Source organism: Adiantum capillus-veneris, chromosome 9 (assembly GCF_014529385.1).
Source record: "Adiantum capillus-veneris isolate H3 chromosome 9, ASM1452938v2, whole genome shotgun sequence".
Taxonomy (NCBI): Eukaryota; Viridiplantae; Streptophyta; class Polypodiopsida; order Polypodiales; family Pteridaceae; genus Adiantum; species Adiantum capillus-veneris.
This window is the reverse complement of record NC_140939.1, coordinates 77,016,594-77,032,210: the sequence shown is the minus strand read 5'-3', so window position 1 is coordinate 77,032,210 and position 15,617 is coordinate 77,016,594. Positions and strand designations below refer to the sequence as shown.

Below are 15,617 nucleotides of genomic sequence, written 5' to 3'. Positions count from 1 at the left end.
AGAATTTACATGCATGCAGGTTTGCTCTCAGATTATTGGCAGGTCAGCTGCAATAAGGAAACATCTTTGTTAATCTCTGATCACTCTCCCATTCTTTATGAATTTCAAAAAGATGAATGCATGTTCAAGTCTGGGTGGCCTCATTTGGACCAGTCCCTTTTTTCTTTGGGGGTAGTCAAAGACAGTGTTAAGTCCATTTTTAAGAAAGCCTTTCATGGTTCTGTTTCTGCCTTTAAGTCCTGGGATCAATCTGTAAAAGAGGTTCAGTTGCTGATGAGTGATTACAAAAAGAAAGCAAAGATTTTAAAAGCAATAGAAGGATGATGATAAAAAATAAAATTGAAGCTATTGAGCTTCTTACTGACCCCAGTTGTCCTCCCCCTCCTGCCTTACAAGACCTAAAAGTAAAACTTAGGGAGGAAGAGCTCCTCTTGGCTAAGAATGCTATCTTGTGGACCAGAGAGTCTTGGGCTGGGAAAATAGATAGACCAAATAAACATATGTTCTCTCTTCTTAAAAAGAAGAAAATAAAGGACTTTGTTCCTCTTCTTAAAAAAAAGGATGGATCTATTGCTGTTGATCACAAGGAAAATTTGAATACTGTTAAAGAGTATTATTCTAGCATCTTCTCTACTCCACCTCAGAGAGGACCAGACCACTCTAGAGCTAGAGCTGAAATTGCAAGGAAAAGGGGTAAAACAGTCCCTCCTCATATAGCCAAGCTGTTGGATCTGCCCCTGACAGAGGTGGAGTTAGAAGATGCTGTTAATGCTCTTAAATCTGGGAAATCTCCTGGTTTGGATGGTCTGCCTAATGAATTTTTTCAGGAATATAAAGATTTTCTTATTCCTTACTTGATGGCCATTTGGAAAGAATCTCTTAGCCAAGGAGCTCTTCCAACCTCTGTTAACTCAGGTGTCATAAAACTCATTCATAAAAGAGGGAGCAAGGAGGATATTGGAAATTGGAGGCCAATCACATGTCTGACTTCTGTGTATAAAATCTTTGCTCTGTCTTTAACAAGAAGAATCAGCTCTCTCATGTCTAGTTTCATTCTACAGGAACAAAAGGGTTTTATTAAAAACAGATTCATATTGGATGCTATCATTACATTATGGGAATCCATGGATTATGCTCAGGAGTCATCACAGGATTATGTTTTTTTTAAGATTGACTTTGACAAGGCTTATGACAGGATAGAGTGGGACTTTATCTTTCAGAGCTTGCATGATGTGGGTTTTGGCAGGCATTTTATAAAGTTTGTCAGCATTCTTTTTGGCAATGCTAATGCAAGAATATCTATTAATGGAGAACTAACAGATTCTTTCCCTTTGAGGAGATCTATCAGGCAAGGTTGCCCTATTGCCCCCTTGATCTATGCTGTCTGTTCAGATGCATTGGGTTGGCTGGTGCAGGCTGCTATTGATGAAGGTTCATTGAGAGGGATCACTATACCAGGTGCAGCAAAAGAGTTGATATTGCAGCAGTTTTCTGATGACACTAATGCATTGGTAAGGAATGATGTGCAGTATGTTGAGTCATTCTGGAAATGTCTGAATACCTTTTGTGTTGCAAGTGGCTCTATCATAAATCATGAAAAAACAGGATATAAGGTCTCTAATGGTGATACTCCTCAAATCATCTTGAATGCTGGCTGTCAGTGCATACAGAATGGGCAGATTTTCAGGCTGCTGGGCATTCCCATGGGATTTAATGTGTCTTTTGCCCAGAGATGGGAATGGGTCATGAATAAATTTAGGCTTAAACTCCTGAAATGGCAAAATAGTCAATCTTCCATTCCTGGCAGACTCTTCATCCTCAACCACTACATCCTCCCATCACTTGTCTACTTTCTGTCTTGCTGGACTCTTGCCAAATACTAGATAAAGCAGGCGCTTGCTTTGGCCAGATCCTTCTTATGGGGAGGCACAGATGGACAGCCCAAGCAGTCTAAAGTCTCTTGGGAAACCTGTTGTCTACCAAAGGATAAGGGAGGACTGGGACTACTTGATATTGAAAGACTGGCAACTAAAATGGCAGCTAAATGGATTGTGAGATCTGTTTCCTCCCAGGATTTTTGGGCTCTTTTACTAAAAAGGAATGTACACAAGTTTACCTTTCAGCACTACAAAGCCTGGGGTAATCTGCAGTTAAGAGACATCCTGCTCTCCTCCCACCCCATTCATCCTACAGGGTCTAGACTTTTGGTTAACATGTGGAAAGCTTGGCAAATTATCAAGCTTAACTGGAAGCCTCCCCCCCATTTTTACACTAACCAGTTTTGCTTTCTAGCTGATTCTCCCTGGAGTGGATTCTTTGCAGGTCACCTTCAAGAGAAACTATCTAGGAGAGCTCATAAGTGTTTCAAGGCAGGAATTGTAAGCTGGGCAGACTTATTTACACTTTCATCTCCCAAATCTGTAGCTGAACTGCAAGCCTCTTTTCATCTTTCTGGTAACCTGGCTGTTTGGTCCAGGAGCAGACTGCTTAACATTCTTCAATTGTTTACAACCAGGTCTGTCTCCCCTAATTTATCCCTTTCCAGATTAGCATGGACTGCTTTCAAACAATTCAAGTCAAAAGAAGGAGTTGAGGAGGGCTTGAAAAGAAAGCTTAATCTCAAATGGAAGCTGCAATGGAGTGCAAAGCAATGGACCTATAGGTTCAAGTGCATATGGGCCTACCCTATAGCTAGCAAGCATAGTGTACTGCTCTGGCTGCTGATGCATCAAGGCATATGGACTGGTGCCAGAGCTGTCAGGATTGGAGTAAGCAATGGGATCTGCTGCAGGTGCAAAGCAGCCATAGAGGACTGTCCTCACTTGTTCCTTAACTGCAGAAGTAACAAAAGGATATCTTGTATACTTCTCAAGCTGGCTAAGCTTGTCACTAATAGGATTCTGGGATATAGAGACTTTCTCTTGGGGGATTGCAAAGGTCTAGATGTTCCCCTATGGAGCAAATGGAGAGGTGCTATAATCTGGTACATATGGCTTGAGAGAAATTCTGCTGTTTTTGGAGAACCCTCTTCCTTCCCATTTCAGCTGCTCCTTCATGATATGTTCAAAATAGCTACAAATCTGTGTCTTAAGGTTAACCAAGTTTTCTCTGAGGAGAACAGTATTACCTCTCTTCAAAAATCATTGAGATGGCAGCTATGGGATAAAGTGATTCCCAGATTCTACTCCCCAATCAGATTCAGAATGAAAGATTGTATATGACTTTTGTCTGGGGATGATCCTCCCCCCTCCTGAGGATCCTTTGTATCTCTTTTCTGTTTGTCTCTAATATTCAATTTACACTCTCTTCGAAAAAAAAAAAAAAAAAAGGCCATTGGTACAAAGTGGGTTTACAAATTGAAACGCAAGCCGGATGGTGAGATCGATCGCCATAAGGCTAGACTTGTCGCAAAGGGTTATGCACAGCAAAAAGGCATAGATTATGAAGAGACTTTTGCTCCCACTTGTCGTATGACTAATGTGCATTTTCTATGTGCATTGGCAGCTCATTTTGGTTGGGATGTACATCAATCAGACATTGTTACTGCTTTCTTGCATGGTGACATATTTGAGGAAGTTTATGTAACACAGCCTCGCGGTTTTGTCATAAAAGGACAAGAGGACAAAGTGTGCAAATGTAACAAGGCTTTGTATGGGTTGAAGCAATCTCCTCGTGCTTGGTATAAGAAAGCTAACACTCATTTGGTCAAACAAGGATCTCGTAACAGTCCAACAGAAAGAACATTTTATGTAAAGCGTGAGGGTGATGTACTTCTCATTGTGGTTCTTTATGTTGATGATTTGCTGATCACTGGACCAAATGAGAGACATATTGCTGAATTTAAGGCTGATTTGAATGCTACTTTCAAGATGAAAGATTTGGGGCTGTTGCATCATTATTTGGGTATACAGTTTAAGCAGTGTGATGGTGGTATTGCCTTGTGTCAGAAAACTTACATAGAGACATTGATATGTAAGTTTGGACTTGAGGATTGCAAACCTATTGCCACTCCCATGGAAACAGGTTTGAAGTTGAGTCTACATGATGCTGTGCTGGTGATCCTGTTGCTGTCACTCTTTACCAAACTGTTGTTGGCTGCCTCACTTATGTATGCAACACGAGGCCGGATATTCAGTTTGCAGTCTTACAGGTCAGCAGATTTATGCATAGCTCAGGGTCTAAGCATTGGCAGGCTGTCAAGAGGATTTTCCGCTACCTTAGTGGCACTTTACATCTTGGATTGTTTTATCCCAAGGGGGGATCATTGCCGCCAGACTTACATGCTTTTTCGGACTCAGATTGGGCTGGTTGTCTTGACACGCGAGTGTCCACAAGTGGTTTTTGTTTCATGCTTGGTAGTTCATGTATATCATGGTTGAGCAAGAAGCAACCTACTGTGGCCACTTCGAGTTGTGAGGCTGAGTACAGGGCAGTCTTCACAACTACGGTTGAGTGTGTATGGCTCAGACGCGCTATGGTTGATTTGGGTGTTGGACAGGAAACTGCCAACACTATCTACACTGACAGTCAGAGCGCATTGGCAGTTGTGAGGAACCCAATTTTTCATGCTCTCACAAAGCACATTGAGGTGCATTACCACTATGTCGGGGAGAGGCTCTCAGCAGGAGAGATCAGCTTGTCTTATGTGCCAACACAGGACAACCTTACAGATCTTTTCACAAAGGCATTGTCTCATGAGAATCTTGTAGCTTTCCACAAAGCTTTGGGCTTACTCCCCTTTGAGGACTGATCATGTCCTTAGGGCATGGCACTTCCCTTTACTCATGTGCCAGCTCTCATTCACCGCATCACTCCAGGGGGGATTTGTTACCATATACATGTGGTAGTGATGTGTGTGAACACACTAGGACCTCCGGGGCATTTTTTCCCTCTTTAGGAGGGTTTTTCCCCTGTGCATTGTATATAAGCCCATCACTCTAGGCCTATCTATCTTTCCATTGCAGACTAAGTAACACACTCTCTATTGTGTGCCTTGAGCTTCCTTCGTCTTCTCCAAGCTATGTGTGTTTCTCTGCAACCCTAATTCCAACATGTATGTCAATAGCTATCTTGCTCGTTTTGCAAATGTTCCCTATAAACTACACTGAAGTGAGGTGTGCTCTTGTCTAGGCTTGTCTTGAGAGATTGGTAGACTTGTTAGCAGTGTTTATTTCTCAAGAGATTTACGAGTTTAGTTTTTTAGGTTCTTCGTGGTGCTTATGTTGTGAGGTTCCTAGTTTTGTAGAGCTTGCAGTTTGTTAAGGAGGCTCTGCAACAAGTTTCTATGTTTTGCATAGCTTTTGTATGTTACCAAGTGATCTTATTTGAACCCAAGCAACATCTGGCTGCAGTGTAATGTTATGTGTGGATCATTCCATGACTAAGTATAATATTGTTGAGTAAATATTTGTTGATATTTGCTTGCAGATTGTGTTTGTTGGTCTTTCTTTCTTCGAGCTGTGGAATTGTTGCACTGCAAAAAGATTCATTAGCATAATGTTTTCAATATGTTTCTATTTTTTGAAATCTTTTATTTCTTTCTTTGTATAAAATATTGAGAGATGTAGAAGGAATTCACCTTGTATTTATGTTTTGAATACGATTTGGGAAAAAATTGTGATGCATGTACTGTGCAATGGGTTGAAATCTAAGTTAGTGTTTAGGTTGATAAAAGAGACATAGTGCTCTTAAAATTCAGTATTATGAACTGTGGTTTGCAATGATTTGGAGACGAAAGAGATTTGATACTGTCCAATTCAATATGCGCAAACTGTTTTGAACATGTTCTTTTGGTCTTTTGAGAAAATGGCATGTAGTTTTAAAATCCATTTTGTGGTATTATCATCAATGAAAGAATGGTATTTGTCAATACCATTCAGTTCCAAAAAATCACTTAAAATTTGTATTTTGTGTAGTGTTTTTCAAAGTCTTTCTATGAAGAGCAGTGGATTATCAACCAAAAGATTTATGAAAAATCACATAGAATCATAGCAAGGGGAGAAAATATGGTGGTCATTTAAAATTATGGGCTTAGGAAATAAATTAATCTTTCACTTTTCTCTATGAGGCATTCTCTCTCTATATCTTTATTGACATTGCCCTAGCTTCTTACACTCTCTCATGAGTGGTGCTACTCTTCTTTCCAAGTTTTTGAGAGATACCCCTCCCCAGGGGTTTATGCAAAAGATATACAATTTACACTTTTATAAAATTCCAATATACGTTAGAGTTACAGAAGTATTTGCATAGGGGAGGAATTCTTGGCGCCCGACCTAGCATGGAGTTTAGGCCATGTACTACCCTGCATCTAGAGGCACCTAGCGATTAGTGCTACCTCTGAATGGTTCCAACACCCAATTTGCTCTCTCTTGATAGAAGGAAGGTCCATTTGACAACCCAAATGGAAATACTGTGTAGCAATAGCAGCCCCATGGCATAATAAAAGTTGTCTTTGTGCGGTCTTTAAGAGCAATCTTCAATTGAAAATAGCCTCAAAAACCATCACACACACTGTACCTCTCATAACCTGCCACTGAATCCAAGATCTGATCGATGAATGGAAGAGGATATGGGTTCTTCTTAGTGGCTGCGTTTAAGGGTTTAAAATCCACACAAATTCTCCACTTCCCATCCTTCTTTGGACTGACTACAACTGGACTCACCCATTCTATGGTCTCCACTGGAACTATGAACCCTGCCTTCAATAACTTGTCCACCTCTACCCACAAGGCTTCCATTTGCTCTTGACCCATCCTTCTTAGCCTTTGCCACACTGGCTTAGCACCTTCTTTCAGCTCTATATGCATCTCTTCACCCTTGAACCCTTTGATCTCTTCATATGAAGTAATGAACAAATCAGGAAAACTAGCCAGCATATGCAAAAATATATCCTTCTCCATAGCTGAGAGGTCTCCACTAATCATTTGCGTCATTAATTCCTGCTTCTTTGACAACTCAACCTTGGTTTGCATCAGCCCTTCAATCACTTCATAAGGCCCTCACTTTCATCTTCAACCTCATTCGCAAATGCAACTAAACCAATCTCCTGGATTTCTTTGTCCATCAAAAGAAATGCAACATCAGCATCCTCATCACTGTTGGTAGTGCTATCACTGTCCTCATCTGTCACCGTGGAAGAGTCTTCATCACTAGACTCATACTCATCTTCATAAAGCTCCTCTAACCATTTCCTTGTGTCCATATTATCAAGCTTCTTGGTACCTATCTTTCCATAGAGGCTAATCGTACCATGTCGCCAATCTTGAAAAGCTCCCACTGCACGTAACCATGGTCTTCCCAGTATAATAGGATATGCTCCCAACCCTGCTGGCATCACATGAAAATCAACCACTGCCTTTGCATCATATGCCTCCACTTCTAAGCTCTTTACAACACCTAAGCATTTTACTTTTAGATGGTTTGCCAATCTGATCCGAAAACCTGACACCCCAGCCACTGTGAGACCCATCTTCTCAATGCATGAGTGTGTTATGATGCATATTTGGGCTCCGCCATCCACATAACCTTGTCCCAAATTTTTTCTTTTATGCCACACATCTACTATTGGACAAATGTCTGGTAGCTCATCCATTGCCAACACCTTTACTGAACCTCTCTCTGGCTCTTTCTCCATTGGGTTAACCATCCTCTTCCACTGTCGCTTTAGCTTAGGCACCATCTCTATAAGCTGCCCAAAAGTAACATCTGCCTTCCTGCTCGTCAAATCCTCCCTCAAGTTATAGCTTAGTTGCCCATCCCCTAGTGGAAAATCTGAAACATGAAACTTTTGACGAGCTCTCCTTTTCCTCTTGGCCTTGACATCCTCGCCCTTCATGGCTCTTTCCTTTCTTCTTACTAGGACCTGGGGAACTTCTTCCTTTCTTATCCTCTGTGGTCCTCTTCCCAATAGTCATCACTAATGTATCCTCTAGCTTTGATGCCTTCTCCAAGGTGACTACACTTAGCACTTTTGTCTTTCCCTTTTCCTCCTCGGTCAGTCCACTGGTTCCTTCGTCTCCCTTAATTTCGATGCCATAATCATTTGACCTAGTTAGCACCTGTCTTGGCAATGGATACATGTCTCCCCCCATCCTTGGTGGCTTATCACATTGCGGGCTGATGTGACCCAACTCTCCACAATTATAACATGTGGGCGTCTGCCTCCAAAACCTACCATTGCTTTGTCCAACACCATTCCTAGGCCTTTCTTCACCTCCTGGCTGATTTGCAAACCTCCCTCGACCTCGATTATTTCCCACTTGACCGAGCATGTTTAGGCTGAGATTCTTCATCAAATCTACCATTTGCCTCATGTCTTGCCTTAGCCCATCATCTTGCACTGCTGTAGTGACCACTGCTGGCATAACCTGAGTAGTAACAGGAACTACTGGTTCATGATGAACCCCTGACATGCGCCCTTGTAAAGACTCTATAGGCTGAAATTCAGACCTCATTGGCAAAGACTCCACCCCTAACTGGCTCATTTTCCTCAGCTTCCACTCTTTGTTCCTTGCTACCTCTAGTGCATCTTCATATGTCCTAGGCTTCTTTAGCTCCACTCTCCAATGTATATTCTCCCAAAGACCAGCTAAGAACCTGTCCTTCTTCATCATGTCAGGCGGGGGTACCTGTGGTGCTAAGGCCTTGCACATTCGCTCCCATGCCAATGAAAACTTACGTATGTACGCATCTACTAGCTCACCTTCCTTTTGCACCAAAGCCTGTACTTCTTGCCACACTTTGTCAGGATCTTCTATCTTTACAAAATCCACTTCCAACCCATGTCGTAGATTGTCCCAACTCAACCTTACAAGTGGATCAGCCACACGCAACTCCTCTTCAAATGCTTTAGACCAAACTCATGCATCACTCTTCAAACAAATTTGGAGAAGGCGTAACATTTGCGTAGGGTCATGAATCTAGTTGCTAATGCAGGCAACCTCCATGAATCTAGTTGCTAATGCAGGCAACCTCCATCTTTTCCAGAAATTCTTCCACATCTTCATCACTTCTTCCATGAAACTTAGGATAAGAGAAAGCCATGGCTACCCAAATTATGATGCTTTGAGAACCCCTTCGAACACACGTGCAAGAACCCAAAACTTTTCACTACCCAATCCCTAGAAACTTCAATGGAGCTCAGCTTTAGATAAGGACAAACACATGCACATCAAATGAGTTTTCATAGTTGATCATTGGAATTACAACAGGCAAAGGACATTCCAAGATCTCTCTCAATCTTCTTGGCCCAAACATAAAGACTATGCGCTGCTGGAAAAAGATCTTCCTGGACACATGAACATTAATCTGAATTCTTTGAGTTAAATGAAAAGGAGTGAAATGAGGGCCATTTTGATCATCCATTAAATCCAACCATGAAGCTCCCAAGAAGGCACACCTGACTCAACCTCTGATTTTGCCAAAATTTCACCAGCATAACAGCATAAATGGCTCAAAATACCAAAAAACCAGCCATCATAACTTGGGAAAATTTCGACAGAGTTTCCCCAGAAGTAGAGCAGTAGGAACCCAAAATATAGACTGTCTATGTATGCATAAACTGTCAACAATAGAACCCGAGCATCAAGTAGGACTCACTAGTACATAGCCTATGGTGAGGTCACAAAAAGGGTGCTCCAGCTACCTGTATCACCGAAAGGATCTCTACATTTGAGAATCCCCCAGCTCAATAAAAACCTCACGCTATCGACCCTCACACGAAGGCTAATGCAAATCGCGTATAGTCAAGTCTCAGAAATGACTATCTTCCAGACCAAGTCTCAGAAATGGCTAGGACTGCCAAATACAACCAAGTATGGCTCCACAAATGCGTACAATGGCAGTTTCCACAAGTAACGTACAATCCAGCAGACAATGCGCTCAAATAGGCGCCAAGTGATGCATTCCCACAACAACTGCAAGTGACATCACTGCTAGTATATCACTGTACTCCAGCTACCTGTACTTGTGTGAATCACCTGTACCTATACCTGTGCCTGTAACCTGTAACTTGTAACCTGTAATCTGTAATCTGCAACCTGCAACCTGTAATCCCGAAGCTCGAAGCTCGAAGCTCGAAGCTCGAAGCTCGAAGCTCGAAGCTCGAAGCAGAAGGTACTCGAAGAAGATCCTGTTGAGAGAGAAGGAGAGAACACAGAATTAGAACCCCAAAGTGTGTAGAATACACACATGAGATGATGTATATATAGAGGGGACCTGGGTGCCATATATAGAGAAGCCATATATTGAGTAGCTTCACATATAAGCTCAACACCCCCGCTCAAATAAGGGTCCCTAACTGTGGATGAAAAAACCCTTGGGGGATCAAGGGAAAAACCCACAGCTCTATATACACCCACCGTTATATTATAAAAATCATTGAATATACAAATGTTTACGAGGAGCTACATCACTCCTTTTACAATGAATGTTTTATGAGGAGTTACATTACTCCTATCAAATACAATAATGAATACAAAGGTTCAATAAAGAGGTGTAAAAGCTATCGATTAGCTTGTAATCAAAAGTGTCTCCTGTGAATCTGCTGTGTAGCTTGTCATCAATATCGCATCACCAAACATGTCTTCATGTTGTCATCAATATGGCATCACCAAACATATCTTCATAAATCTTTTATTGTCACCAAGTTTATCTTCATAAAATCAATTCTTTGATCAATCCTACATAGATCATAGACTCCAAAAAAAAACATGTCATGAAAATTATTAGCATCGTTAATGAAATAATTACGTTCACAATGCCATAAGAGATGGTTCGCGACGCCACTCTTTTGACGACATATATATGCACGACAACATATGGTACATAAAGTATAAACGTAAAAGTATAAAATGTGTGATTACGTGATACAAATGATATGTGTATATACTACATAAAACAACATTTATCAATGTAGTGATCAATGAATACCATCAAAGTATTAACAAAATATCATCATTATGTCAATAAAAATGAATAAATGATCATGGTATCAACAAAAAGCATCATGATATCACCGAGAATATTCATTGTATCAACGAAACAACATCATGGCATCACCGAGAATAACCATGGTATCAACGAAATATCATCATGGCATCACCGAGAATAACCATGGTATCAACGAAACAACATCATGGTATCACCGAGAATAACCATGGTATCAATAAAACATCATCATGGTATCAATAAAAATCACCGAGAATAACCATGATATCAACAAAATATCATCATGGCACCACCGAGAATAACCATGGTATCAATGACATATCATCATGGTATCAACGAAAATCACCATGACCAAAGTATTAACAAAACATCATCATGGTACCATCAAAATCATTATGGTATCAATGAGAAATTATCAATAAAACGACGTAAACTATATCTCTAAAAGAATAATTATACGAGAATCAATGAACGAGTATATCATATAACAGAAGATCATGTACCAACAGTACCTCGATAGAATTTGGACGATCATCAACGGCTCGACTGAATCGGAACGATGTGTAACTGGCTTCTGCAACAAAGTTACGTCAGTAACAAATATATGATTGATGAAGAAAAATATAATTGAGAAGTTTTCAATTATGAGAAAAATCAAAAGCAAAAAGTAAAATTTTGATTTTCAAACATATTCGCAGTCCGAGACGATAACCCAAAATTGGTGCAGAATTTAGAGAAACTTTCTTCTGCAAAGTTATAGACCACATCGATTCCAATCCCCATCGCGGGTAGTTTTTCTGCAAAGTTGTAGACCACATCGATTCCAGTCTTTCACGCGGGTAGTTTCTGCAAAATCGTTTTCAATAAGCACAAAAAGCGAAAATTGCTTTTCAGGTATGTACGCAGTCCGCGAACGATAACTCAAAATCGGTGCAGAATTTGAAAACACTTCCTTCTGCAAAGTTGTAGACCACATCGATTCCGGTCTGGCCCACGGGTAGTTTCTGAAAAATCATTTCCAATTAGCAGAAAAATCTAAAACAAAACGCAAAAGCTGTTTTTCAGGTATGTACGCAGTCCGTGAACGATAACTCAAAATCGGTGCAGAATTTGAAGAAACTTCCTTCTGCAAAGTGGTAGACCACATCGATTCCGATCCCTGCAGCGGGTAGTTTTTGCAAAATCGATTTTGATCAGGAGAAAAATTGAAAACAAAAACGTACTGCTCTGATACCATGTTGAGAGAGAAGGAGAGAACACAGAAGTAGAACCCCAAAGTGTGTAGAATACACACATGAGATGATGTATATATAGAGGGGAGCTAGGTGCCATATATAGAGAAGCCATATATTGAGTAGCTTCACATATAAGCTCAACAGATCCTCCGTGGGGGCGCCAAAAGAATGTGAGCGGGATGAAAACACACACAGCGCCTCTATAACGACCCGACACACACTCTTGGGAAGATACACACACACACTATGGGGCACCACTCGGCTTACACAACACACCTGGCCGAGACAGGGAACACACCTCTGGAGTGAGAGGAGAGAGACTATCCACTTGCCCACTCCACACACACACACCCAAAAAAACTCAGCTCAAAAGAGGATAATTTTTTATGTTTAGATACAAATGAGCTTGGGCCAACACCAATGGGGCAAACAGCTCACAAAATATGGGTAAAAGATACCAGATACAAATCACCAACTGGAGCAGAAACTTCGCTCATAGGAGAAACTTACACAAAAAAACAGTAGAAAAAGAGTGAGGAATTTGGCAAAATAGACAGCGCCATCGCGTCTGGAACGGCCCAAAACCCCAGTCTACAATGGAAAAGTGCTCAAATCCGACCTCGGATGAGTAGTTTAGGGCCAAAACAGGCTCCAAAATGAGCAAAAACACAGCTGCGGCTGTTCCTCCTCTCTTCTCCACGTTTTTTCTGGTCTTCTCTCAGTTTTTTCAGTTCCCACACTTAGCTTTATTACTTGGGCACCCTTGGCCTTTTAGATGACCTCAAACGGACCCCGAACAGGCCACAAACTGACCTCGCAGTGCATAGTTGTCACCTTTTTGCATCATCCGCACACCTGGCACTCAGCTTTTTTCCAATAATGCATCTCGCCACCACGTGAAGTGGCCCCAAAAAGTGGTCCTAATGATGACCTTTCTGCATAACTCTCACCAGAAAACACCCACGTTGTGTCCGTCCTCATTCGCGTGCAAATATTGACCTCGTTCGCCCTCCTGACGCCACTAGATGCCATCTCACGCACCTGCTGACCTCACGTCGTCGGCCCGCGGATAGCTTCCTCGAGAAGTTTTACGCGCTACCAACTCCTCCTTATTGTAGAGAAAACACACTAGTATTGATAATAGTGAAAATCACTGCACTATGTACATGTTGTCCTACCTGTACACATGTGGGCCCCACGTAACCACCTGGCTATGAAAATTGGGTAATCCTTTATTCGATGCACCATGCATGTGTATGTACATATGCGCAATCCCTTGCTCCAAAAAAACTCCTGACAACGCTACCTCTAATAATGGTTCTAGTGAAGACATGGACTGTACAGCAAGTGGTTCGCAAGCTGTTGACCTTGACATGGGTTATTCTGAAAGAGTTTATCAAACAGATGAACCTCTATAGGATGTTACTGAAACTATTTGCACTATAGCCGAGAAGATAACATGTCTGCCTACAGATGATTGCATAAATAAATGTATTATATACACAATAGCTGATGAAGTGACTAAGATTGTGGACCCATCACAGGATGAGCCAGAGGATGTCAACGAACCTATGATTGCTACTAACAATATGCTTGCAGATGATGCTATCACAGAAGAGGATGCTATAATCGGTGAACTTTTTTCTAGATGTGAAGGAGATGTTTGTGGCAGTATAGAAGAGCTTTCTGATGCGTATACCTCTTCAGAGGGGGTGCCAGATGAGCCTTTACAATTCTATAATCTATTGCTAAGTGCAGATGAGGAAGCAGAGGATTATATGGATGAATATGAAGATTGCTCGGATCATGCTGATTGTGAACAGATTATAGACATAGATTTTACATCTATTCTTGTACATGGGCTGCATGAGGAGATAACTCCTATAGTTTTGATTAATGTTGAGACTTCCAAGGGTGATTTTCTGGAGGATATTATGGATGAAGATCTACAGGATAAAGCTATTTTTCGTGAGATCAAGCTGAAATCCCAACATGTGAAAATTCGTCTGATGATACAGGTCGAGTGACTCCCAAGTTTTTTCGTGATGGCTATGAAGCTAGAGGGGGTGATGATGCTAAATCATCCTTGATACTGCATAAAGTACATAGGGTTTTTCATTTTCTTGGACAATGTGCCAGATGTGGCTGGATTTGGATGCTATTCCTATTGATGCTTATGTCAGTGATATCTTAGCTGCCAGTAAAAGGAAGTCAGATTTCTTCAATGATTTCTGGTAACGAGCTTAAGTTGCCAACAATTTGGGTGTTGCACTATGCTTCAGGTGAAGCTCTAATATATTGCGGAATCCATCAATGCTATGTGATCTCAATGGTGTTCGATCCAGAAGATTCTAAGGATGTTCGTAAGCAGATTCAATATGGATGGATACTAATAAGTATGCATAGTAATTGCATGCTATTTGAACCAAGGGTAGCATATCTGTACTAGAAATGCTTGAATTGATTGACACGGGAAATGTATGCTCATGTGGAGATTATGATGCCCCAATGTGTGGGCAATTTCTTATTACCCCATTTGATCCTGGCGGTTACTAAAGTGCAAGTTGCAGATGCAGAGGATACCAGATGCTTGATGTAGCAGGCCGCATGATGCAAGGTTTTGTTTTCTAGATTATGCTAAGTAAGAAGAGTGTTTGCTATGCGTAAAATAAGATTACATCGTTGGCTTCCAACTGACTTCTTTGGACAATTGATGAAGTATCTTCACATCTTTTGAGTTGGTTCTACTACCAAAACTTGAAGTAAAGAACTTGATGGCCATTCCGTGTGCAGACAAAGTAAGGCATATTTGAGCTTGATAGGGTTACCTTGAGAGAGCTTAATTGTCAAGCCGGGTGCATCATGAACTGGATCACTTGAGTCTGGCGGGGTTCACTAAATAGGTTTTTCATAATTGAATGCTTTGAAGATACGGCAGATACGGTTCATAGATTTTTGATGGCCAGCTACCTAATGATTAAGCTAGAAAATTGATGATAGGGTATAAGCCTTATTTCATTTTTCATAATGCAAGTCTGATGATGGCAAAGAGCTTAAGGTACCTATAGAAGATGCAGATTGAAGTGCAGTTGGCACAGACCGGAGGCTGTGCAGGTTTAGAGGGGGTGGATGTCGTGTAGCTCCGCTCCCATGCTAGGAAAGATGCCAAGAAGATGCCCATCAAGCTTATTTGAATCTTACATGATTATTAAGCAGTGATCATGGCTTGTTAACAGGTCAAGCTTAATGATTAATGTATGCCAAATGCGGTTTAAAAGGGCCAACAGATGCCTTAATGATGCTAAAACGGACTATGCTTGAAGTGAGCACATATGGGATATTATGATCTAGAACTGCAGTGCTTGAAGTGCTCTATTGGTCTATCTTTATGGCTCCTCGATTGGAGCTACGATGAAGAAGTTATGGCAGTTTGAA

General features: G+C 41.2%; 1 protein-coding gene across 1 annotated transcript; it reads left to right on the top strand.

Annotated features, from left to right (window-relative positions):
- Positions 1-320: 320 nt before the first annotated feature.
- Positions 321-3,221, top strand: LOC147450697 (uncharacterized). The gene is made up of 2 exons (XM_086520508.1): positions 321-1,742; positions 1,884-3,221. The coding sequence occupies exons 1-2, from the start codon at positions 321-323 to the stop codon at positions 3,219-3,221; spliced, it is 2,760 nt and encodes a 919-aa protein (XP_086376634.1).
- Positions 3,222-15,617: the final 12,396 nt, after the last annotated feature.

Excerpts from the sequence above, each read along its gene's own strand:
- LOC147450697 (XM_086520508.1), top strand. The coding sequence starts at position 321 with ATGATGATAAAAAATAAAATTGAAGCTATTGAGCTTCTTACTGACCCC. Across the intron at positions 1,743-1,883 it reads TTGCCCAGAGATGGGAATGG|ATAAAGCAGGCGCTTGCTTT; the intron begins GTCATGAATAAA and ends GCCAAATACTAG.